Source organism: Eublepharis macularius, chromosome 8 (genome assembly GCF_028583425.1).
Source record: "Eublepharis macularius isolate TG4126 chromosome 8, MPM_Emac_v1.0, whole genome shotgun sequence".
Lineage (NCBI taxonomy): Eukaryota > Metazoa > Chordata > Lepidosauria > Squamata > Eublepharidae > Eublepharis > Eublepharis macularius.
Genome location: NC_072797.1, coordinates 44,340,848 through 44,364,710, shown reverse-complemented (window position 1 = coordinate 44,364,710; position 23,863 = coordinate 44,340,848). Strand labels below are relative to the sequence as shown.

Here is a 23,863-nt window from a genome sequence, read left to right as displayed (position 1 = left end):
GCCATTTTGGGTGTTCTCAGCCACTTTAGAAACATCAGTTTGAAGCTTTTGCTGTCTGCCTGCTTGGTATTCGACCTTCCTGAGTACTTTGGTATCTTCTAAAAAGTCTCCAGTCTCCAGTCTCACCTTGACATTAGACTGCTTTAAACAAGTTAGCATTTACTCCTGTTTTCTCATTGTGCCCCTTAGTGTCTCTCTTCTCTCTGGTTCCTATCTGTTCCTCATCTCGTGATTCCCAAGCATTTCCGTGATTATTACATTTCTTTAGAATATAAGATAAAAGCCCCTGCCACAAGGAACATGATTTTAACATAAAGAAGAAGAAAAAGGGAGGAGAAACTACAAATTAATCTTTTAGAATTTGGAATTTTTCCACTGCTACCAATAGTTAACCTATAACAGTCCCAGAGGTGGCTAGAATGTATATATCCATTCCATATGAATAATAAATATATATAAGAACTATATTTTATTCAGTTTGGAGGAATTTATTTCCACCATTTGAATAACCTAGTTTCTTGCTGTTTTAACAAACAAGCTTCCATTCTTGTCTTCTAACCTTGTGTGAATGTATGAGCACTGTTTAAGTACAAAAATATGTAAAATAAGTTCTTTCTTCCTCTTTTTGTATTTTCTTCATGTACCCGTACTGAGAGCTCGCAGCGTGCTACACTTGAAAAGGTCCTCATCAGTCACAAATGAGAATGCAATGGTCTGTGACTCGGCAATGTTCCTTGAATTCCAATTCCCTGTGTCGGTGTTAACAACAAGCAGTTTCCTTGGTGCACCTCCATACTGACAATGGGACCAAATTGTAAACCATGTGTATATAAACAGAATTATCTTCCATGGATGGCATAACAACTTTTCAGAGGATTTATATAACTATTTGCTTCTGATAATGTGCACACTCCTGAGTCCAGGAACCCTGGGTACTAGAGAATGAGATTATTCATCTGATTCTAGCCATAGCAGGGAAATGCTCTGAAGAAAAAGCTTTCTTGGCAAGATTAGAAGAATTAGTCTGAATCAGTAAGGACTGGCTAATTGAACAGAGAGTTGACCATATGGGCTGCTTCCATATAGAAGTTTTGCTCTTGTTTGGCATCTAAACCAGATCAGATTCTTTTGGAGTATCCACACAATGTTGTCCCTTAATTGGCCTCTGTCTGTGTTTTCCTCCACTTTGCTATGATCTTTCTCAGATCTGGTTTGGTACAATCTTTTTTTGAAAGAATGGGAAGGTGTACATTTTGCAGGTTTTGCCCACATCAGCAAGTTTTCCTTGCCTCAGCCACTGCAACTGTTGTTTTTCCTCCACCAGAAGGCTTTTTAAAAAAAACAGCAGTTAATATAGTGCTATATTAAGCATTATGACATTTTAAGTCACTGTCTTCTAGCTCCTCTGAATTCTCAACTTTCGTTTTCTTGTAAAGTAAGCTTCTAGCCCTTTTCATTGCAGAGAAATGTATTTCACCTTGTAGCCCCATTAAAAAAAGAGGCTAGAGGCTTTTTAAATGAAATCTAGGGATGGTCCAGGCTAAGCTGGTTTTGACAGATCTTGGCTGCTAAGCAAGGTTGGCCCTTGTTAGTCTTTGATACCGCCAAGGAAGTCTAAAGTTACTACTCTTCAGCAGGCAATGGAAAATCACCCTTGGTCGTCTCTTGCCTCGAAACCCTATGGGCTGCCATATGTTGGCTGTGATTTGATAGCATTTTACACAAACAGTATATATATCTTTATAACTCTATAGTGATAGTAATTGCTGCTTTTTAAGAAAAAGCCCTCAAGTTGGTGTACAGGTGAGAATAGCAGCCACAGGAGGCTGAGACAAGGAAGGTAAAGGAAAAACTACCTCTGGATTTGCAATGGCAATGAAAGCTACATACAGGTACCAACAGCCATGGTTTGTTATTCCAGTGGCAGCTACCCCATAGAGGTAAAATGTGAGCCCAGCCTAAGAGAGACTCTTCATCCTAATGGTTCTTTCATAGATCCTATATCTGAATGAAAACTGCTTCACATTACAATTGTTATACACAATGATAAAACTGAAACTTGTTATTAAGAAAATGGAAATAAAGTGTTAAAAACAACTGCTTCACATTCACATTCAGCTTTTTCATTCCACTGCTGCTTTCTTCAGAACTGGCAGTGGTATCAATAAGTCTGCACAATGCCTCAAGTATCAGTATTTGAGAAAAAAGCATTCTTACTACAAACCATTTGTAATGATTTGCTTGTTTTATAACCGTTTTTAAACTTTTTGTTAAACCTTTGTTTCTGGGCCTTTAATTCATCTCCTGCTTATGTTAACTTAAACAGGAGGGCTCTGGTCACAACCAATGCTCTTTTTTTCCCTCCACACAGAGCTTCAGGTGTTCTCTACTTCATTCCAGCTTTTACCTTGAGAATACCTTCCCTGTGTGTGTGTGTGTGTGTGTGTGTGTGTGTGTGTGTGTGTGAGAGAGAGAGAGAGAGAGAGAGAGAGGGAGAGAGGGCTTTTTTTTCTGGGAAAAGAGGTGGTGGAACTCAGTGGTGGAACTCAAGACCGCACAATGGCATCACTTTGTGTCAGCTGGAACAAGGGGGGAGTTTTTTAAAGTTTAAATTGCCCTCAGTGAAAATGGTCACATGGCCAGTGGCCCCGCCCCCTGATCTCCAGACAGAGGGGAGTTTAGGTTGCCGCGCAGAGGGCAATCTAAACTCCCCTCTATCTGGAGATCAGGGGGCGGGGCCACTGGCCATGTGACCATCTTTAAGAGGTGCCGGAACTCCATTCCACCATATTCCTGCTGGAAAAAAGCCCTGGTGTGTGTGTGTGTGTGTGACCTATATATTGCTGCCTCTGACTTTCTCAAAAGGTTTTCACTGCCACCAAAGGCTTTTGCCTTAGACCTCCTTGGTTTAACCGGTAATATAGGAAGGCTTGTTATAGATGGTAGTTTGATAGAATGGTCAGCACGTGAGGGTGGTTGTAAGGTAAAAAAAGGGTCTTTTTTCTGCATCACACTGTCTGATATTCCACACTGATCTTCACTAGCAGACTAAATTCTCATCTACCCAAACAGATTAATTGAGACCTTTCCACACAGCTTGCCTGACCTAGATAGAATAATCTCTCAGATATGCACAGACTCACCCAGGCACATACACAGTTTGTCTGACCTAGACAGAATTAGGCTCTCAGGCTTCCATACAGTTTGCCTAATTTAGCCAGGATCCTTTCTCTGAGATATACAAAGTCTGACTTAACCAGAATCTTCTGGCTGAATAACATTTATTTATTTAAATTTATATTCCGCCGTCCCCGCATCAGCAGGCTCAGGACAGGTTACAATCGGTATAGTAATTTAAAATACATATAGCTTTAAAACCAATAAAACCACATAAATATTTAAAACATACAACAGCAGACTTCTCCAAAAACCGCCACCCCACCATCTCCAAGAGTATTTAACAGGCTGGGTGGTAGATACTTCTATTAGGGCAGAATGTTTTCCTCTAGTCAGCTGGCGGGGAAGCCCAACCAGTGTCAACCATACACCTGGCGGAACAGCTCCGTCTTGCAGGCCCTGCAGAAGGATAATAAATCCGGCTGGGCCCTGGTCTCTTTAGACAGTGTTTCACCAGTTTGGAGCCAGGACTGAAAAGGCCCTGGCTCTGGTCAACGCTAGGCGGGCCTTCCTGGGGCTAGGGACCATTAACAGCTGTTTGTTACTGGATCAAAGCATCCTCCAGGGCTCATATAGGGAGAGGTGGTCCCGCAGATACGCCGGTCCGAGTCCACATAGGGCTTTATAGGTTAATACCAAAACCTTGAATCTGATCCAGTACTCCACCAGTAACCAGTGCAGCTGGCGCAATCCCGGTGTTATGTGTGCATTAGAAGACACTCCGGTGATGACACGCACCACCGCATTTTGGACCAGTTGTAACCGCCGGATCAAGTTCAAGGGAAGCCCTGCGTAGAGCACGTTGCAGTAGTCTAGCCTAGAGGTGACCATTGCCTGGACCACTGTAGTTAAGTCGTGGGTTGAAAGATAGGGGGCGAGCTGTCTGGTTTGTTGGAGATGGAAGAACGATGATCTGGCAACTCCCATGACCTGGGCCTCCATTTTCAAGGAGACATCCAGGATCACCCCCAGGCTCCTAACTCTCGGAGTCAGTGTAAGCACCACACCATCGAGTGTAGGAAGCCTGGGCCCCACGTCCACACTCCCGTGATTCAAGTACAGGATCACCATCTTCGACTTCAGCAGGCTGTGCCTCAACCATCCAGCCACGGCTTCAAAAGCATGCTCCAGGACATCTGGGGCCTATCCAGGCCATCCATCCATCAACAGATATAACTGGGTGTCATCAGCGTACTGATGACACCCAAGTCCGAAACTTCACACCAGCTGTGTGAGGGGGCGCATATAGATGTTGAACAATAGTGGGGAGAGTATTGCCCTCTGCGGAACACCACACACTAGTGGATAGTGGGATGACAACTCCTCCCCTAGCACCACCCTCTGTCCCCGACCGTGGAGAAAGGAGACAAGCTACTGTAATGCCGACCCTTGAATTCCCACGTCGGTGAGGTGGCGGGTCAGAAGATCATAATTGACTGTATCAAACACCAAAAGATCTAGTAAAATCAGCAGTGCCGTTCCACCTTGATCCAGGTGTCTGCGAAGATCGTCCGTGAGGGTGACCAGCAGCGTCTTGGTCCCATGGCCCGGGCAGAATCCGGACTGGAAGGGATCCAGGGCCAAAGTCTCCTTCAGGAAACTCTGCAGCTGTTTCTCTGCCACCCACTCAATCACCTTACCCAGAAATGGGAGGTTCAAGACTAGGCAGTAACTGAGCAGGTCAGCGGGATCCAGTGATGGTTTCTTTAACAGGGTCCTCACCACAGCATCCTTTAGTGCCCGGGAAAAACCCCAGAGCCCAAGGATGCATTGATAATAGCCTCCAAGGAATCCCATAGTCCACCGAGCCTGGCTTTCACCAGCCATGATGGAATACCGACCCCGAAGATAGCCAAGGGGGCTCAAGTTCACATACCATGTCAACTGTGGCCAGCAGATAGTGGCGGAGAGACAGGACTTTATCAGCAAAAAAAGCTTGCAAAAACCTCACAACTAATGGCCGAATTCAAATTTTGATGGTCTCCACCCGATAAGGAGACCAATGAATGTACCACATTAAACAACTTAGCTGGGCGTGAGCTAGCTGATGCAATGGAAACTGCACAGAATTCCTTCTTCACAGCTTTCACTGCCACCTCATAGGATTTCATAAGCGACCTGTAAGATGTTCTTGCCTCTTCGTCCCAAGATCGCCGCCACACACGCTCAAGTCATTTTAGCTCCTGCTTCCTCTTCTGAAGCTCCTCCATATACCTGGAAGCTTGGCGACTGTGGGGGTGAAGAGGATGATGGTGTGCGATTTTGTTGATGGCTTCGGAGAGCTGGCTTTGCCAGTCCTCCACCAGCTCATCCAATAAACTGCTATGGAGCATCGATTCCCGCAGAGCATTCTGGAAACCATGAGTCTCCGCAGGCGAGCATAAATTAGCTCCCCACCCTTGCAGAAACCCACAGATCCAGATTCTCTCATGCACCACACAGTTTGTCTGACTTAATTTGAATTTTTTTTCTGAGATATACAAAAGCTGACTCCCAACCTTTCCCTCAGCACTGGCTAAAAACTGCAGTTCATTCTGCCCCCCTTCTTTCCTCAGAGGACTACATTTGAACGCTCAGCAACAATTTTAAAATACACAAGCAAGTAAAAATTAGCAAGAAGAAATAAAATCCAGATTATTTAGATGCATAACATTACACCATTCTTCCAGCTGATATAGTAACCCCTCACAATTTGTTCTATTTTCTTACCCTTTGAAGTACCAAGAAGTCTAACAGTTGTTCCATAGTTTGGCTGTAGGGGATAGACCCAGGCTTCCAGGCATAGAATATCTTTCTGGACTTTTTTCTGTGAGTGTCTTCTATAGAATCAGTATGTTCTTTACTTCTATCAGCACCACTACTTATCTCTATAGCAGCAATTCTGCTGCAGCCTGCATTGTATGGTTGCCATTGTTGGATTAGGCCCAGTAAAGCCCTCACACTTTAAATAATATTTTGTTTAATTTTCTTCATAGAGTTGGACAAATTATTGGCATAAAGGCAAAAGTAAACAGGGCATTCAATACCAGTATGGAGGTAAGAGTCTTGGTTTTTTAACATACAAATGTATTTATACTGTTTACACAAAGGAAGGTATTAATTCTTGCTTATTCATCCATACGTGGCCATGGCCTTTAGGGTACCCCGGATGGGGCCCTGCCCTCCCTTCCATTTGTTTGCCTTTCTTTCTCCACATTTCATGAATTCTTCTAGCCGTAAAGTAGCTAATTTTTGCATTTCCAGATTAAATGGATTAAATTTCCCTCAATATCCCTCCGTTTTCAAGATCTATTGCCTTTCTCCGTAACCTTTTCATTCCTACCATTGTTTATCTTCATGCCATTTTGATAGCTCCCTCAAATTCATTGCTGAGCTAGATTTGAGCTAGCTCAGGGTTACCTTGCATCACACTTGCATTCTTAGCTTACTCTTATATTTCCAGCATCTCTTTCAAGTGAACCAATATAGCTTATAATGCCCTGTAGACTGTGAAATGTTTTGTTCAAACAAATCCTACAGTTTGTAAGAGAGTTGAGCAGAGAACCAGAAGCCAATTAATATAGATGTCTGCAGATTTAACTAGACAAGGGGTGTCTTCAACCTGTTTTAGCCTTTGTGGAATTTACAGCATAGTCCTAAAAATGCCTTCCAGGATGTTCTTCCAGGATCCCACTGAATACACTTCTGAGTAGCGTAATGGCAGTTTTAACACAGGAACCTAACAGCAGTGATCTGTGAAAGACCTTTTATTTGAGAACAGGAACAAGTTCAGAATAAACCAAGATACATAGACAAAGAGACAAAGATACACATAGACAAGATTTCTCAGCTGTAAACCTATTCTAGGTAGGAGTGGCTAAGGAGCCTATAAGCTGTACCAGCACACATTATACACCTTCTTGCAGGCAAACAACTGATAAAAGAGTAATGATAAACCACATGGTTACTTTATATCTTGTGGTCAAATCAGAACAGCAAGTTCATTGTTCCTGGTTTTATCTAACCACACTGTCCATATTTATCATGTAAGCAGAAACTGTGTCCTGTTTTTTCTAAGACAGAACATGTAATTGCAACCTGTGGTGTTATATATTTCATGGAACAAAGAAATGTTACAAAGAAAGAGAAATGTGTTATAATGAATCAGCATCCATTCACCTACTCTGTCTCATGCAGTGAAGTAATGTAGAACGCAGCCCTTTAAAAGAGTAAACAAGAACACGGCTTTCTTCACTCCATCTTTTACATGTGGGCTGGATATTGCACTAATGCCTTTGAACTGTAGCTTGCAACACTAGCAGCGCTAATCAGGCTTCATTGCATGAGACACAGTAACCTTCAAAAAAGGCATTCATGGAAAAGGGGGCTTAAACTGACTAACTTCAAGACAGCATTTGATGTTTTTTGCCCTCAGTACTAGCCAGTTTCAGTTCCAGTGTGAACCTTCACTTTGTGGGCTGCACACTGGTTCCATGAGGCATGAACGTAGTATCTGGAATGTTTCTGCTTATCCTAAATTACGTCACAGAGACTGTCCAATAGATTTCCATGACAGTCATACAACGATATTCTAAACAACGCTCCAAATCTCCACGATTCCCACTTGCGCTGGGGAAAAGTTCATTTTCCCCCAGAGAACTGGGAGATAAGCCACATCCAAGATGAAAGCGCTTCATCAAGAGCAGACTTCTGGATCTACACATTTTACTATTCCATATGGTCTGTTTAGCAATACATTATATATTGTGAAATAATTGTAGTGAGATGTAATGAAAAAATAATGTTTCCCCCTTTTCATTAACACAGCAGAAGCAATTATTATTATGTGGGTTAATTTGTGGTAAATGTATGCCTGGAAGTCTACAATATCATGATTATCTGCTTGTAGGTTGGTGTCAAGGTTACACTTCAAGATCCCCTGACTAATGTTGAAAAATTGATTAGTGTCGCGTTCTCTACATATGTTGCAAGACCAGCAGATGGTGAAAAGGTAATGTATTTCATTTTAAAACATCTACTGGCAAACCTATTTATAAATGCAGAGCTTTTGTCACCTACTCATTTTTTCTTTATTGGTAATGAAAGTCTATAAAGTTTAGTTTTAGAACTGTTTTCTATAACCTCAAGATTCATCTGATGAATAATACTTCCTAGCTCTTATTTTGTTATTTTTGCTAGTTATTTCTTTTTCACAGAATATTAATAATGTTATCACCATCAAACATAGAATTATAGAGTTGGAAGGGGCCATACAGACCATCTAGTCCAACCCCCTGCCCAGTGCAGGATCAGCCTAAAGCATCTCTGACAAATATTCATCCAGCCTCTTCTTGAAAACTGCCAGTGAGGGGGGGGCTCACCACCTCCCTAGGCAGCTGATTCCACTTTTGAACTACTCTGACCGTGAAAAAGTTCTTCCTAATATCCAGCCAGTACCTTTGTGCATGTAATTTAAGCCCATTGTTTCGGGTCCTACCCTCTGCTGCCAACAGGAACAGCTCCCTGCCCTCCTCCAAATAACAGCCTTTCAAATACTTAAAGCAATCATCCCCCCCCCCTCAATCTCCTCTTCTCTAAACTAAACATTCCCAAAGCCCTCAGCCTTTCCTCGTAGGGCTCAGTCTCCAGACACCTGATCATCCTCGTCGCTCTCCTCTGCACCCTCTCGATTTTGTCCACATCCTTTTTGAAGTGAGGCCTCCAGAACTGCACACAATACTCCAGGTGCAGCCTGACCAAGGCAGTATAGAGAGGGGCTATGACCTCCTGTGATTTCGATGCTATGGCCCCTTTGATACAACCCAGGATTGAATTGGCCTTTTTTGCCACCGCATCACACTGACTGCTCATATTTAGTTTACAGTCCACTCTTACCCCAAGATCTCTTTCACATATACTACTGCCCAGAAGTGTATCCCCCATCCAGTATTTGTGCTTGCCATTTTTGTGGCCCAGATAAAAATTACTCATTGATAATTATTGTAATTTCTTGATTTATTTATTTTAAAATGTGTATGCTGAATCTTCTCCTTTACATGCCTCAAGGCAGTTAATATTTACTGTTCCTTTCCAAATAACTGTTTTTTAAAAAACATCCATGTTATTTCACATATTCAGGGCTATGTGAACAATTGATCCTGTTAAGCTGTGGCAGTAACAATTAATTTATTAATTAAAACATTTAAACCCCACATTTCCCTAGTGGTTTACAAATTCAGATTTAAAACACACAAAATAAAACCCCAAATTACCCCTTACCTCATGTCTACAGCCTACACCATTATCTGCCATGCTTTTTTACATCTGTGTGAAGCCACTGAAGATTTGAGCTGAGTTACCATCAATATGGGAATAGCATTCAGCCCTGTCGCACTTCCAGCAGAAACTAGGGAGGCTGTAGAAACCACAAGAGTGCCTGGAGGAAATTTTGGATGGATAACACCTGATAAACTGCAACTCAATCCTGAAAAAACAGAGGTGCTACTGTTGGGGTGGGGGGGGGAGCTTGGGGTGTCTCCTATTCTGAATGGGATTGAACTCTTCCTAAAGAATCAGGTTCATAGCTTGACGATGCTGCTGGACCCAGGCCTTGTATTGGATGAACAGGTGGCAGCAATTACCAGGGTGCCTTTCACCAGCTTTGGCTGGTGAGTTAGCTGCTGCCCGTCCTGGGCAAAAAAAATCTTGCCATGGTAATGCACACTCTAGTAACATCTAAATTCGACTACTGCAGTGTGCTGTATGGGGAGCTTTCCTTGAAGATTCTCCAGAAATTACAGTTGGTACAGTACACTTCAGCCAGATTATTGACTAAATAGGATCATAGACACAATCACTCATGTTTTGTTCCATTTATAGTGGTTCCCAGTTTGCTTCTGGGTCCAGTTCAAGGTGCTGGTATTATTGACTTTTAAAGCCCTACCTGGCTTGGGGCCAGCATACCTTAAGGGCTGCTTACTTCCATATGAACTTACCCAAACCGTCATCATCATAGGTGTTGGTTTGGGTGCCTGCAGCATCAGAGGCTGTACAGGTGGCAACCCTAAAAAAGTCCTTCTCAGTCATGGTGCCAGAACTTTCCTGGGAGAGATGCTTTTTTCCCAGCGGGTGAAGACTGAGGTACTCTGCAGAACAAATCTCAATCTGCTGATTTTGTTTGTCTGGTGAAAACATTTTGTGTCCAAATAAATGAGAAAGGTAAAATCACTGAAGAGCCACTTCCTTAACAACAATTCCAACTGATGGATAATGATGCATCAAAGGCTGCTGTTAGATCTAACAATATCAATAGGAATGACTGTCCACAGTCTCTTATTTGATTTGTAAGCCAAATGCAGATTTGGGGACTGTTCCAGGGAGAATCAGCTGCTGAGAAGGTGATGCTTAACTCTTCCCATGCCTGCTGATTCTTCTCAGCAAATACTTTCATGACTATTTCAGTCATTTTTTATAGAATTGCAAATAAGCACAGCTGGTAAGAAACAGCCTCAAGGAAGCATTTGTTGCATAGAATTGGTGGATGCAGGAGAGGAAAAATACACATGGATCATTCTGTTCAGGTAGACCTTCCCCCCACTTATCACAGTAAAGAGGAGTTGGGAACATGTTGTTTTGTGATCCCCACTTCCCTACATGGTAAGAAGTTTTAGGAAGAGTGTGATATGCCTTGATACCCTTTGAATTACAGAATAATGGAGACTTACAGTAATATGACCGTCTGTGGTACAAAAACTACAGAAAGAATTCTTGTTTCTATTGTTAATATGTTCAGAGTAAAATTTCATTCTGGGTTTGGATTAGGTAACGATTTTTTCTATTTGCTTAGGTTACCTTAAAACCAGTAGAGCTTCTTACTCCACAAGATTCCCTAGAGTACACACTAGCTGCTGAAAGAAGAAAAATCCGACTAGATCATGAACATGACTTTAAGATCCTGATACAAGAATGTGGTATGAAAAATGGTCAGTAAAATGAACAGTATTTGACAGATACAGGAAAGATAATGGGGAGTGGGCTAATATAAGATTGGCAAGTGTAGACGACATGATTTGTGAGATAACTCTTCCCCCCCCCCCCCCCCCAGGATGTCATTGGAGAATAAGGCCAGGAAAGGCTCTAGATAAAGCTTACAAAAGGAGGAGAGGAAATTGCTTTCCTGGTATTATGTCTTCTTCAGATGTTTAAGTATGCAGCACTTTGGGCATGATTTACTCTAAAGCAAATACATTTTGCCTAAACATGGTTGCCCGTTCTGTTTCTAGCTAAAAAGCAAGATCAGTTTTTGATTTTCTGTCAAGTGAACTGTGGAGGTAACTGGGTGATATGGCTGAAGAGTCCATGCTTCCTAAATTGTGTGTCCACCTGTGAAAAGGATATGTATTTACAGGAGGGGATTTAAACCCTTACTTTTTGGTCATTAGGAGCAGGATGATGTGAAGTGTATAGGCCCATTGATTAGCTGCTTCCATATATGGCTGGTACCAGAGCAATACTGGTATTTTTACTGTGGACTCCAGTAAAGCTGCTGTACTCTGAGATCTTGAATTGGGTCCTTTTTGACATTCTTTTTGTTTGCTGAAAGAGTTCTTAAGTTGTGAATTAACTGTACTGGCACCACACCAACATCAAGGCTAACGAGTTGTGCTGCCCAATTTTTTGCAAATTGGCATTCTTTGAAAATAAAAGTAAAATTTTTGGAAGGATCATAATATTAACATTTTTAAAAATGTATTCTCATTTGAGTATTTTTCCTTGAACCTACAAGGAAGAAAATCTAATAATATCAAAAGATCTGTTGATAAAGAGTAGTGCACACTTCATTTTAAGGCCATAACAATCTAAGCAAAACTCCTGGATCAGGATTGAGAATTTAGTGTTTGAAAGAGACTTTTAATTGAAACATTCATTTTGAGGTGGTTTCAGGATATTACTCTTAAATAGAGTACATAACACGTGCACATAAGATTTTTAGCACAGGTCTGAAATCAAAGCAATTCCTGAAACAGGATATTTTTGCCTACAGAATTGTCACTGTTTCATTATACGAGAAATTATATGAGAATTTATATGAGAAATGCTGAAGAGCACTATGTGATCTAGATTAGTCTCTCTAAAGTACATTACCACAGCTAAATAAAACACTGGATTCTCCTGTGATAAATGACAAGAAAATAAGAATAAAATAAGTTTGTGCAAAGACTGATTCACACCAAATAACTGCAAAGTTCAGGAAGGAGAAATAAAGTGGAATTTGTCTTCTAGATACAAATTCAACAACCTGGCAAGAGCGTCCAAAGTGCAAGGCAATCAAATGGATCCAAACTACAACACTGAGATTGTAAAACAGAGTTAACTGGGGCAGAAGTCAAACATTTAACTTAGGTCAAGTAGGATCATATGACAAACTAACATGACTGGCATTTTAAATACATTCTTACATGTGTGTGTGTTATGTGCTGTGAAGTCACCTCCAACTTATGGCAACCCTATGAATGAAACACCTCCAATTCTTACATATCCTGCTCCAATATGGAATTACAGCCCTAGAATAGATCTGTAGAACTCCCTAGTCCAAGACCAAACATTAATACCACTACATTCTGATTATTTCACAGAGCAGGTATTATGGTATGATAAAATCAGAAAGCAGGATGAACCCAATACCCTTTCATTAAAATGTTCTAGTCAGCCCTGGTAGCATTACACATATGAGGTGCAATCCTCAAAAACATTTCAGCTGGACTAGTTCTATTGATTTCAGTGATATAGCTGTAGGATAAGACATTTGAAAACTGCAGCTAGACTTCGAACAAAACAGTGTTATACTGTAATTGCACTAGTTGATAATTTTGTTAGCATCACTGGCTATTTAACTTATACATCATAGAGCATGTTTGCAATAAAGAGGAAGATGCAGTTTCCACAGACCTCACCCACGTGCAAAGCATTGAACTTGTATTGCCCCCTCATGCCAATCATCAAGGAAATACATTTGGTGGCCAAATTATGGCTTGGATGGAGACAGCGGCAACTATTTCTGCAAGGTACCATTCTTTTTTCTTCAGTATTCTCATGTATTACATATTACTGGACAGATCTATTGGGGAATGCAAGCTTTTTTTCCCTTCTAGTTTAATGTTCATTTAATCATGCAGAGAATTCCATCATCCCCCTGTCGCTTGGTACATGTAGCTCTCTCTCTTTGTGTGTGTGAGACATGAATTTCTATTAGAATTCCCTTCATACACCAGTGGGCCTGATTCATTGCCAGGGTGCTGGATGTTTTGTTACCATTCATTATTCATGTAGCATTGATTTGTAACCTGAAGTGATACCAATAATAACTGGATTTCTATTGTTGCTAGATAAACAACTAGTTTTATTAAAATTGCAAATCGCCACAGATTTTACACAATCATAACAACATTAACCCAAGTAAACAACATTTATGTGCAAGCATACACCTCATATATATATGGTTCCAAACACCCTGTCATAAATCTGGTCCAGCAAAATGGTGAGTCAGATTTATTTGCAATAAAAGTCCTGTCAAACTCTGCAAATACTTTGTTTTTGGACTTAAGTGATGAGCATAATGTTGAGATTAAAAATTCTGAAATGTAGTCAGAACAATACTACACATGGATAGTGAACTGTCTATTCTGCTTGAGAAATAGGTGACCTTGCTGGAAACATTTTGTAAAACAACTCACAATTAGATTTGACCTTTGAAGGTGCCAGTTAGAGTTGCTATGACCACAGGCTTACAAGGAATGAGAATGAGGTTTATAAAAACAAGCAGTACCAAAAGAACAAACTAAAGATATGCTCAGAAAGGTTTTTCTAAAGTTTATATCCTCTTTTAAATGTTATGAAACTGAAGGTGAAGCTAAATGTGTAGGTTGTAAAGAGTTGGGTCTGGGGAAGTCAAGTTCCCTGTAGATACATGGCAGCTTTGGAAAACAGCTGTTAAAAAATAAAGGCCAAACTGCCACAGAATGCCTCCCTGGGAGAAGGAGGGGCTCCTCCCTTACCCCTCAAGCCGTTTTCCTGTGTCAAAATAGCGCGGGGGAGGTTTTTCCCTTGTTATTTCTGCTCCATGTGGACTATTCTGTGCATGTTGCGAGTAAAAACAGGGGGAAACTCCATGCTATTTTGACATGGGGAAAAGGCTTGAGTGGGGAGGGAGGAGCCCCTTCTCCCCCCCCCCCAAGGCATTCTGATGCCGTTTGGGCTCTTCTTTATTTTTTAACTTTTAACCATTAACTTTTTAAATTGCTGTATGGCTGTGGAAACCTAAGTTGGGTCTGTGAAACCCTGCCCCAACTCTTTAAAAAACCTGCACACTTAGCTTGACCCTAGGCAAGCAGCATAAAGCCAGTGCTCACTGCTGGAAACACATTAGAACAAAATCTGAAGTTTTGAATAATTTTAGCCTAATCACAAAAATATTGAAGATGTACCTTTTTAGTAACACAATATCAGATCTTTTAGACCAAGCTTAACAGTGGAGAAAAATTGCAACTTTCATTCTCCCCTCCATTCTTGACATTAATCTGCTTTGTCTTTATAGTGAGTGTTGCAAATGAGATATTTAGCAATTTAAATAGGAGGAGCAAATTATTCCTAATGAAAAACCAAAGTAATTTGAATGCATTATAAAGATGCACAATTCAATTAATTAGAAACAGATAATTGTGCACGGTTAACAATTCTGGTACATCATAAAGTGTAATTGAATTAAGGCTAACGATAAATAATGGTCCAAAACACTTATCTCTAAGATAAACAAAGATTAGGAATAAATTTCAGGCCGACAACAACAACAAAGCAGTAATGTTCTCTTCTTGGCACAAAGAGTAGTACTTTTAAAACAAAAGTATAGAGGAACTTAGTAGAATTTTCACATATAATGTGGCGCAGTTTAGGACCATTTTCCAGAATGTAAAAATGCAGTAGCTTGCATGTGGTTCTGTATATGCTATTGTGCGTGCTTAAATTGCCAATCTTGCAGACATTCTATCATAAAACAAAAATGTATTTGATAATGGAGGAGCTCAGCTAAAGTCTTGGGAGGTCAGTAAGTGGAGGTCTAATTGATGTATTACCCAAGCAGCATGACTGCTGCTTCTCCTTGGTTATATGCCTGGTAACTTATTGAATAAATTCCTGTGCCAGTATCCCTTCCCCATTGGCATTAGCAATGTTGATGTTGGAATTTCTCACATGATCTGCCCTCCCCAATGATTTTCTCAATTTATGTGGTGCAACATTATCCCCACCTTTCATTCATATTGCTAGGTGGAAATTCCACTGGTAATAGAATTGCAAATATCAATATATACACAGAAGAGAAAATTATATTTCTTTGCCCTCATACACAGTTGCATTGATAGAAACAAAATAATTACATTATATTTATTTTGCTTTCTCTTTTTGCTATTTTCATTCAGTCGCCTGAGCTGTTGTCATCCAACTTTGAAATCTGTAGATATGTTTAAATTCCGGGGACCTTCAACTGTGGGTGACCGCCTTATTTTCAATGCTATAGTAAACAACACTTTTCAGAAAAGGTAAACAAAAATTATCTCTATATGTTACCTCCTATTTTTGTTGCTCTGTTATGCAAAGTATTTTATTTCAGAATTACATTTTTCTCATCAGATAGCAGTAAGAATATTTTTAAAGGTGTCATTCTTAAGCAAATATCAGTGAACATTAAAGAATATAATTCCACTTCAGAAGGCACTGATAGTTACTCAGTTCTGATAAATGTATATCAATGTATAAATGTATATTTTTAAAAAACATCTTATTCAAATCAAGAATGCCTCTGTATTTGTTGTCTGACAGGACTATAGTTTGTAGTCACATGTATGCACATCCCACTATATATGCACCTTTTAAAATATTCTGATATTTTATCTTCTTTTAAATCCATTGGTGACAGAATCCAGTAAATAGTTATTTATTTGTGTTATTTATAGTCCACCTTTTTCACTGTCTCTCAAGGTAGATTATGCAGTATAAGTCAATATGACGAAAGACTGGGACATTCAATAAACAATACAATAGGATAGGGGTTGCAGAAATTTGAAAACAAGCAGAAAGCAAAGCAAAAGCAATGCTGAAACAAAACATAAGAAATTTACCATGACATATGAAATGATGTGGAAACTACTCAGTAGCATACTTGTCTCAACAGACAGTACACAGTAGTATAGCCTGCAGTCCCTATCCCTTTACCAAAGCATCTCTCTGAGCCATTTCCTTACACCACACATTTATACATTTATAAAACGTAAAAATGTTTTGCATAGTTTATAGAAAGCCAGGAGAATGGGTGCTCCTCAGCTGTTCAGGCCGGCCGTTCCAGAAGGGGGGGGCACCTTCTGGAATGAGGAGCTATGAGGAGCTGTTGATATTTCCCATTTGCAGAGTGGCACCTGCAGGAAGGGCCTGTTCAGATGACCGAAGTTGCCATGGCAGAGCACAGGGAGAGGGTCTGTCCTATAGATATGAGGAACCAAAGCCATGAAGGGCATCATTATATGTGATAGCCAAGACCTTGAATTGAATCTGGTAACTGATGAGAAGCCAATGGAGTGACTGCAGAATAAGAGTAATATGCATGTTGTCTTAGCTCCTGATAATAGGCAAGTTGCAGCATTTTGCACCAACTCGAATCTCCAAGGAGTTTGAGAGACCTATGTAGAATGCAATACAGTAGTCTAGTCTTAATGTAACCACAGTGTAGATCCAGGTAGCTAGATCAGCCGTGTCAAGTTAGGGGGCTATATTCTGGGGAAAACGTGGGGGATAAAATTGCTCCCAATAGCTGGCTTCCTTTTTTTTTTTTTGTTCCATGAGGAGCAACAAAGAAGCATGGCCTGTGTCCATTGAGATGGAGGTTATCAACTAAAGCCATCAAAGCCATTTCCATACCATAGCCCATAGCCCAGCCTAAAACCAGATTGAAAAGGTCCAGAGCATAAGACCTAGAGTTGGTTTTCTCACACAATCACTTTGCCTAGAAAGGACAGATTTGAGACATAGACAATAATTGGGCACATCTCTCTCTGTGTGTTATGTGCTGTCAAGTCACTTCTAACATATGGTGGCCCCATGAATTAATGACCTCCAAAACCTCCTGTCATTAACAGCCTTGCTCAAATCTTGAAAACTGGAAGCCGTGGCTTCCTTTATTGGGCAAAGCTGTCTCGTCTGGGGCTTTTCTGTTTTCCTACTGCCTTCCATTTTCCCTAGCATTATTGTGTTCTCCAGTAAGTCTTGTCTTCTCATGATGTGACCTAAGGAGGATAGCCTCAGTTTCATCATTTTAGCTTCTAGGGAGCTTCAGGCTTGATTTGATCTAGAACCCACTTCTTTGTCTTTTTGACTGTCCATGGTATCTGTAAAACTCTCCTCCAGCACCACATTTCAACTGAATCAACTTTCTTCCTTCCTTATATAGGGATGGTTTTTTAAAGTAGCGGGCAGATAACCATCTCTTTGAGTGGTCTAGCTCTTAAAATAGAAGATGTGTGGCAGGAGAGGCAATATGCAAAATGTTAAACCCTTGGGTCCTTTTCCCACTATAATCCTGGGCATTGCCAAAACATTATTGATCTGCAATCAGACCAAAACAAATTGGTCACATCATTCTATTAGAGTGATAGTAGTCCAATTACAGTTTCATGGAGGAGCCCCGTGGTGCAGAGTGGTAAGCTGCAGTACTGCAGCCCAAGATCTACTCACAACCCGAGTTCGATCCTGGTGAAAGCTGGGTTCAGGTAGCTGACTCAAGGTTAACTCAGTCTTCCATCCTTCCGAGGTTGGTAAAATGAGTACCCAGTTTCCTGGGGGTAAAGTGTAGATGACTGGGGAAGGCAATGGCAAACCACCCCGTAACAAAAAGTCTGCCAAGAAAACGTCATGATGCGACGTCCCCCCCATGGGTCAGTAATGACTTGGTGCTTGCACAGGGGACTACTGTTACCTTTACGGTTTCATGGATGAATTCCATTAGCTGAGGTAATATATAGACACATTTCTAGAAGATATGTGATTGTTCAATCCATGTCCATCTTGGTTTATCTTGGCATTCCAAGGAGGTGTGATTCCCTGGGTTCAAGGCTTAGAGCTTCATAGAAGGAGAGTCCCATTTCAGTTATCTTAAAGGAGGTGATAGTGAGATGCCTCCTAAAGAAGGACCCTCACACTTTTAACAACTATTGCAATCTGTTTACATGTATCTAATTAGTTGCAAACATACTTGGAAGGGTGTTGACCTCATAGTTCTAAGCTTTTCTGAAACAGCTGTATTATTTGGATCCATTTGAGCCTGGATTTTTGGAACTGTAACTTACTTGATTGCTCTGATCTGTGCTGGGAAGGAAGAGGAGAATGCACCCATTTTTATTCTTCTGGACCTTTTGGTTCAGTTGACTGAAAAAGGAATTAAGTTTCAAGGGGCAAAGCTCCAGTGTTTCTGTTTCTTCCTAGCCTTTTGATACCAGAAGTTGCTACTTGATCCTGTGACACTTGTGCGGTGGGATCCTTTATGATGCTCTCATATTGCTTACATTTTAAAAGCATCTTTATGAAACATCTGGAAGAGGTCACCCAGAGATTTAGACTGAGAGCCCATCAGTATGCTGATAGCACTCAGCTCTGTTTCTGACAGAATCAGATGAGACAGTAGATATTCTGTTCTGGTGCAAGGAGGCAATAATAGGTTGAATGTGGGACAGTAGATTAAGGTCATATCAGTTAATAATGCTGAACAGGAAATGATAAATCAGATTTTTAATGGATGGAATCCACTGAAAGATCAGGATCAGGGTTTCTTTTGTTATTGTGCACTATGCAACAGCAAGGTTGTTGACCGATATCTCTATACATACCTGGTATCTTACTAGTTTTGAAGGACCTGGCACTTACTCCCAGTTCTCTTCCAGTCATGGATCAAAGTGCTGGTATTTGCTTTTAAAGCCCTAAATGGACTGGAACCAGGATGCTTTTTCTTTTCTGCCCTAACATGCAATACAAAACTTTTTTTCTTCCCCAAAGCCTCCCAGTGTTGGAGGGAAAGGGTCTGCTGGCACCCGAGTCATCTTCTTCCTCAGTCACTTGGAATGAGGAATCAAGCTCATCCTCCTTGACCACCTCCTAAGGTCTTATAAAGCCCATGCAACAAGTCATGAAGGTATCTTCCAGACCTTCAAGCTGTTATAAGATCATCTACTCTCATGGGAAGTCAGTTGCCAGTGCTATTGCCAGAAAAGCAAACAGCTTCTCTTCCTAACCATAGTTACTAGACATGCTGCCAGTCATTTGGCATGGTACTTCCCTCCAAGTTATTGCTGAGACTTAATTTAGTGTTTGACCAAGCAATTTTGGCTGTTCCAAAATGTCCTATTTGGACTTTGCGAGACTGTATTTTTTCAAATGCACGATGACCCTCCATGTTCGCTGTTGCTACTCCTTCCTTCCCCTCCAGAATACAGGTGCTGTAATCTAATCTAACACCTACAGCAATTAAACTGTGAGTCTGTCAGCATCTAACACCAAACTTAAACAGGTTAACACCAAACCTGGAAAATCTGCATTTTTCCTCCTTTGTTTTTTTATTTCTGCAACATCTAGCCTGATGAAGAGCTCAGAAGTTTGTACAATGTTTCTTGTCATTTTGATTGGCCCTAATAAGATAGTACATGGATTTTGTTTCTTATTCTGGATATTTCAATGTTCAATGTTTGAGCAATTGTCTGGGTAGGGGCTTCCAATGCCCCTAGACAGTACTTTCAGGACCATCTTCTGCAATATAAATCTGCCTCAGCATTAAGATCAGCATACAAATCAGTTACTGTGTAATTTATGTCTCTGCATCTTAGCACCAGAACCAATGTTTGTCTTGCAGTTATGTATGCCCGTTTTAGGACCTTTAGTATTTGTAGTGTGGTGGTTCAGTGGTTAGGGATTTAACAACAGTCTTCAAGATTACGTTAACAGCTGTGTTCGTGTTGCATTAATATAAGGTCAATTCTCTAACCTTCAGAGATTAGGAAGTTTACATATTTTATTTATTTGGAGTGGTTAAGTGGTTGGGTTGTGAATCAGCACTCTGCTGGTTTGGATTCCATTGCTGCCACGAGCTTAGCAGATGGCCTTGGGAAGCCACTTCTCACAATGCCAGCTCCCCTGCTGTATTGTAGGGATAATAAGAGCAGTATATAAGCATCCTTGTTGTTACTATTATTATTATTTTGCTAAACTCAGGAAGACGCAGCACACAAAAGTGCCATTCTCTGACCATGGACAATCTTATTTAGTAACTTTTCTTTCAGCATTTTCTGCCTATCCTGTGATGATGAAAGAAGCTCTAAAGAAAACTTAATTTTGTGCCAAATACCAAACTCTGCTATGCATAAAATCTTACTGGATTTATACTCAGCAGTCTCTACCAGATCATCCAATTGTAAATCATTTGTTTGACTGGGAAAATCAGTAGTCACAGGAGTTCAGATGAGGTTACTTCATTCCCCACACCCATGCCATGCTGTCTCTTTGCCTTAATCCTTAATCTCTAAGGAAAACACACACACACAAAATGTATTTTTGCACAACAGCATTATTAAAGTTGCATCAAGTAGTATATAAATATTGATAGTAATAGTGTCAGTATGATTGACTTAAAGCCATTACAAGTTCTCAGTGTAACATTGTAATTGACTACTGTATCGGTATCAGTATTGCAAATTGTATAACATATTTGTATGTGCATAAAACATTCTCTTTTTTTCCCCCTTTCAGCGTTGAGGTCGGAGTTCGTGTTGAGGCTTATAACTGTGAAGAATGGGGCAAAGGCCATGCAAGGCATATTAACAGTGCATTTTTCATTTTTAATGCTATAAAAGAAAATGGAGAGCTTTTTACATTCCCCAGAGTCAAATCCACTACAAAGGTGAATTCTTTTTTAATAGGAAGAGAACAAATATATATAGATTAGCCCATCACATCCAATTTCATAATTGCTAAATTTATAGACTAGCAGCTGAAGTGATTTAAACAACATTATAAAGATTTTATCTTGTATGGACAAATTCTTTGAGGATAGGTCCATCAATGGTTATTAACCTTGATGACTAAATGAATCTCCATGTTCAGAGGCAGTGCACCACTGAATAATAGTTACTCGCGGGGAGGGGGAATGGGGGAAGGTTTGCCTCTTAACATCCTCTGGGGCATCTGGCTGGCCTCTGTGGGATGTTGGCTTGTGTGGACCATTGGTCAGTTCCAGCAAGTCTCTTGTATTCTTTGATTCTGGTTCTAAGGGGTGTTGGGTTATTTTTTTACATGAAAGACAGTCATTTAAGGACTGACTTGTTCTCAAGTGAAAATCCTTGTAGTACTATGCTGATAGAAAGAAACCAAACTTAAAACTTTTCAGAGTGCTTAGCAGATAATCTGAATGTTTTATTTAAAAGGATATCATTATCCTAAGTTATTTCCATCAGAAAGTTTTAATTGTTCCTTTTAAAAATACCTGTCAGTTATGCTGAACATTACATAATTGTAATTATGTTTAATTTAAGAAAAATTATTTAAAAATATATAATACTGATTTTTTTAAAAAAAACAAAAACTTTGCTTGTTATGTAGGATGGTTTAAGAAGGTACCATGAAGCTATTGCACGCAAGAGAATTCGATTAGCCAGGTGAATTTCAAGCATAATATGAATTTTCAAAATGCCATTAACAATACTGTAATGATTTTTAGTTTGTTTTTGTTTTCTAAACCTTATTTTGGATCTTTGTACCTGAGAGCCAGTTTGGTATATTGGTTAAGAGTACGGGACTCTAATCTGGAGAGCCGGGTTTGATTCCCCACTCCTCTGCTTGAAGCCAGCTGGGTGACTTTGGGCTAGTCACAGCTCTCTAGAGGTCTCTCAGCCCCCACGCACCTCACAGGGTGTTTCGTTGAGGGGATAATAATAGCATACTTTGTAAACTGCTCTAAGTGGGCATTAAGTTGTCCTGAAGGGCAGTATATAAATCAAATGTTATTATTATTATTAATTTAGCTCCTCCATATGTTACCTTAAAATTTTACCTCAGGAGGGTTCAAGTCACAACCAACACTCCTTATATTTACACACAGAGAGAGCTTCATGTGTTCTCTACTTTACTCAGGTTTATACTTCAAGAACACTTTCCTTGTTTTGTTTGTGTGACCATATATTGCTGCTGCCCAAAAGGTTTTCACTACCACCAAGGGCTTTCGCCTTAGATCTCTTCAGCTTAACTGGTACTACAGAAAAACTTTGTTATAGATTGTCATCTGACAAAATGGTAAGCATGTGAGGATGGTTGTGAGGGGGGAAAGGACCTTTCCTGTTTAAACAAAAGTAGAATTATTTATAAGAACATAATATGATGGTTGCAGAGTTTTGATAAGTATATTGGTTTCAGAATAGTTCTTAAGCTCATAGTTTCACAAAAAAGGTATTTTCTTAAAGGTATATTCGCAGACTCAGTCACACAATTTAATTTTCCACACAGATCTTCACTAGCAGGCTAACCTCTCTCCTCATCCAAAGAGACATAGAGTCACTCAAGCCTTTCCATACAGTTTGTGTAACCTGAATAGATAAGCTGTCTCTGAGATATATAGAGACTGACCCAGGCATACACACAATTTGCCTGACTTAGACAAAATTTCACCATATTCCACAAAGATTCACTGAACTTGACAGAAAGACTCCTTTCAGGCTTCCAGACAGTTCACCTGACTTAAGCCAGAATAACCTCTCTCTGAGATACACAAAGGGTGACTGAAAACCTTCAGCACTTACTGAAAACTACAGTTCACTTCACCCCCTAGACTACAGCTGTAGTCCATTCAGATTGCACTCCATTCACCCATTTATTCCCTTCCTCCTGCATTTAAGCCCACAGTAACAAATTTAAAAACCCCACATTACCCATAAAACAGTACAAATACAACTGAAAATTTCTGTTCCAGAAGCAATTGTTTGATTCTTGAAACACTAAAATCATTAAAAATTATGTAGCTCATGAGAAATGCCTTATAGAAAGATAATTGATTACATCTTATATTATTACTTCAAGCCCTGTGCAAATACATAAAATCTGGAAATATTTAGTACATAGGAGTAATACTCTTTACTTATCTACAGCTAGAGTTAGAGCAGCTCTGTACAAATTATCTTGAACTAGTTGAGGAATCACTTCAGTGAGAATTATAATCTCAGGGCAATGCCTGTTGGTATTTGCAACAAATCCTACATGGATTTACTTTTTCCTGGCATCCATGGTTTATGTAGTGCTGCTTTTCATCTACATTGCAAAAGAAGTTCTGAGATGATGATGTTTTCTACATGGGGACAGGCTTGTGTAATTTCACCACTGCTACCATGGCTGCCAATACAGCACAGTAGCAACAAGGCTTCTGGATGGCATATTTCCCTGTAGTTTCCCTGCCCCAGTCCTTCTCAGTGCCCCCTCCCTGAGCCACAGGCACATTTTTCAGGGTTTTTTTTTTTGTTATAACGTTTTATCAGTCTAGGTGCCCATCCCCTTACATTGCAGAGGTATACTTCAGACATTTTCACTGTATACAGTGAAACCCCTTGCTTCAAGGAGCATTTGAATCATAAAAATG

General features: G+C 40.2%; 1 protein-coding gene across 3 annotated transcripts in view; it reads left to right on the top strand.

Annotated features, from left to right (window-relative positions):
- Positions 1 to 23,863, top strand: part of ACOT12 (acyl-CoA thioesterase 12) — a 39,402-nt gene that overhangs the window by 6,200 nt on the left and 9,339 nt on the right. For all 3 annotated transcript variants that reach the window (XM_054986243.1, XM_054986242.1, XM_054986244.1), the window contains exons 3-9: positions 6,153 to 6,213; positions 8,066 to 8,167; positions 11,003 to 11,138; positions 13,064 to 13,220; positions 15,630 to 15,749; positions 20,992 to 21,142; positions 21,841 to 21,896. In XM_054986243.1, the coding sequence (XP_054842218.1) occupies positions 6,153 to 6,213; positions 8,066 to 8,167; positions 11,003 to 11,138; positions 13,064 to 13,220; positions 15,630 to 15,749; positions 20,992 to 21,142; positions 21,841 to 21,896 (783 nt within the window). The remainder of the gene's footprint in view (positions 1 to 6,152; positions 6,214 to 8,065; positions 8,168 to 11,002; positions 11,139 to 13,063; positions 13,221 to 15,629; positions 15,750 to 20,991; positions 21,143 to 21,840; positions 21,897 to 23,863) is intronic.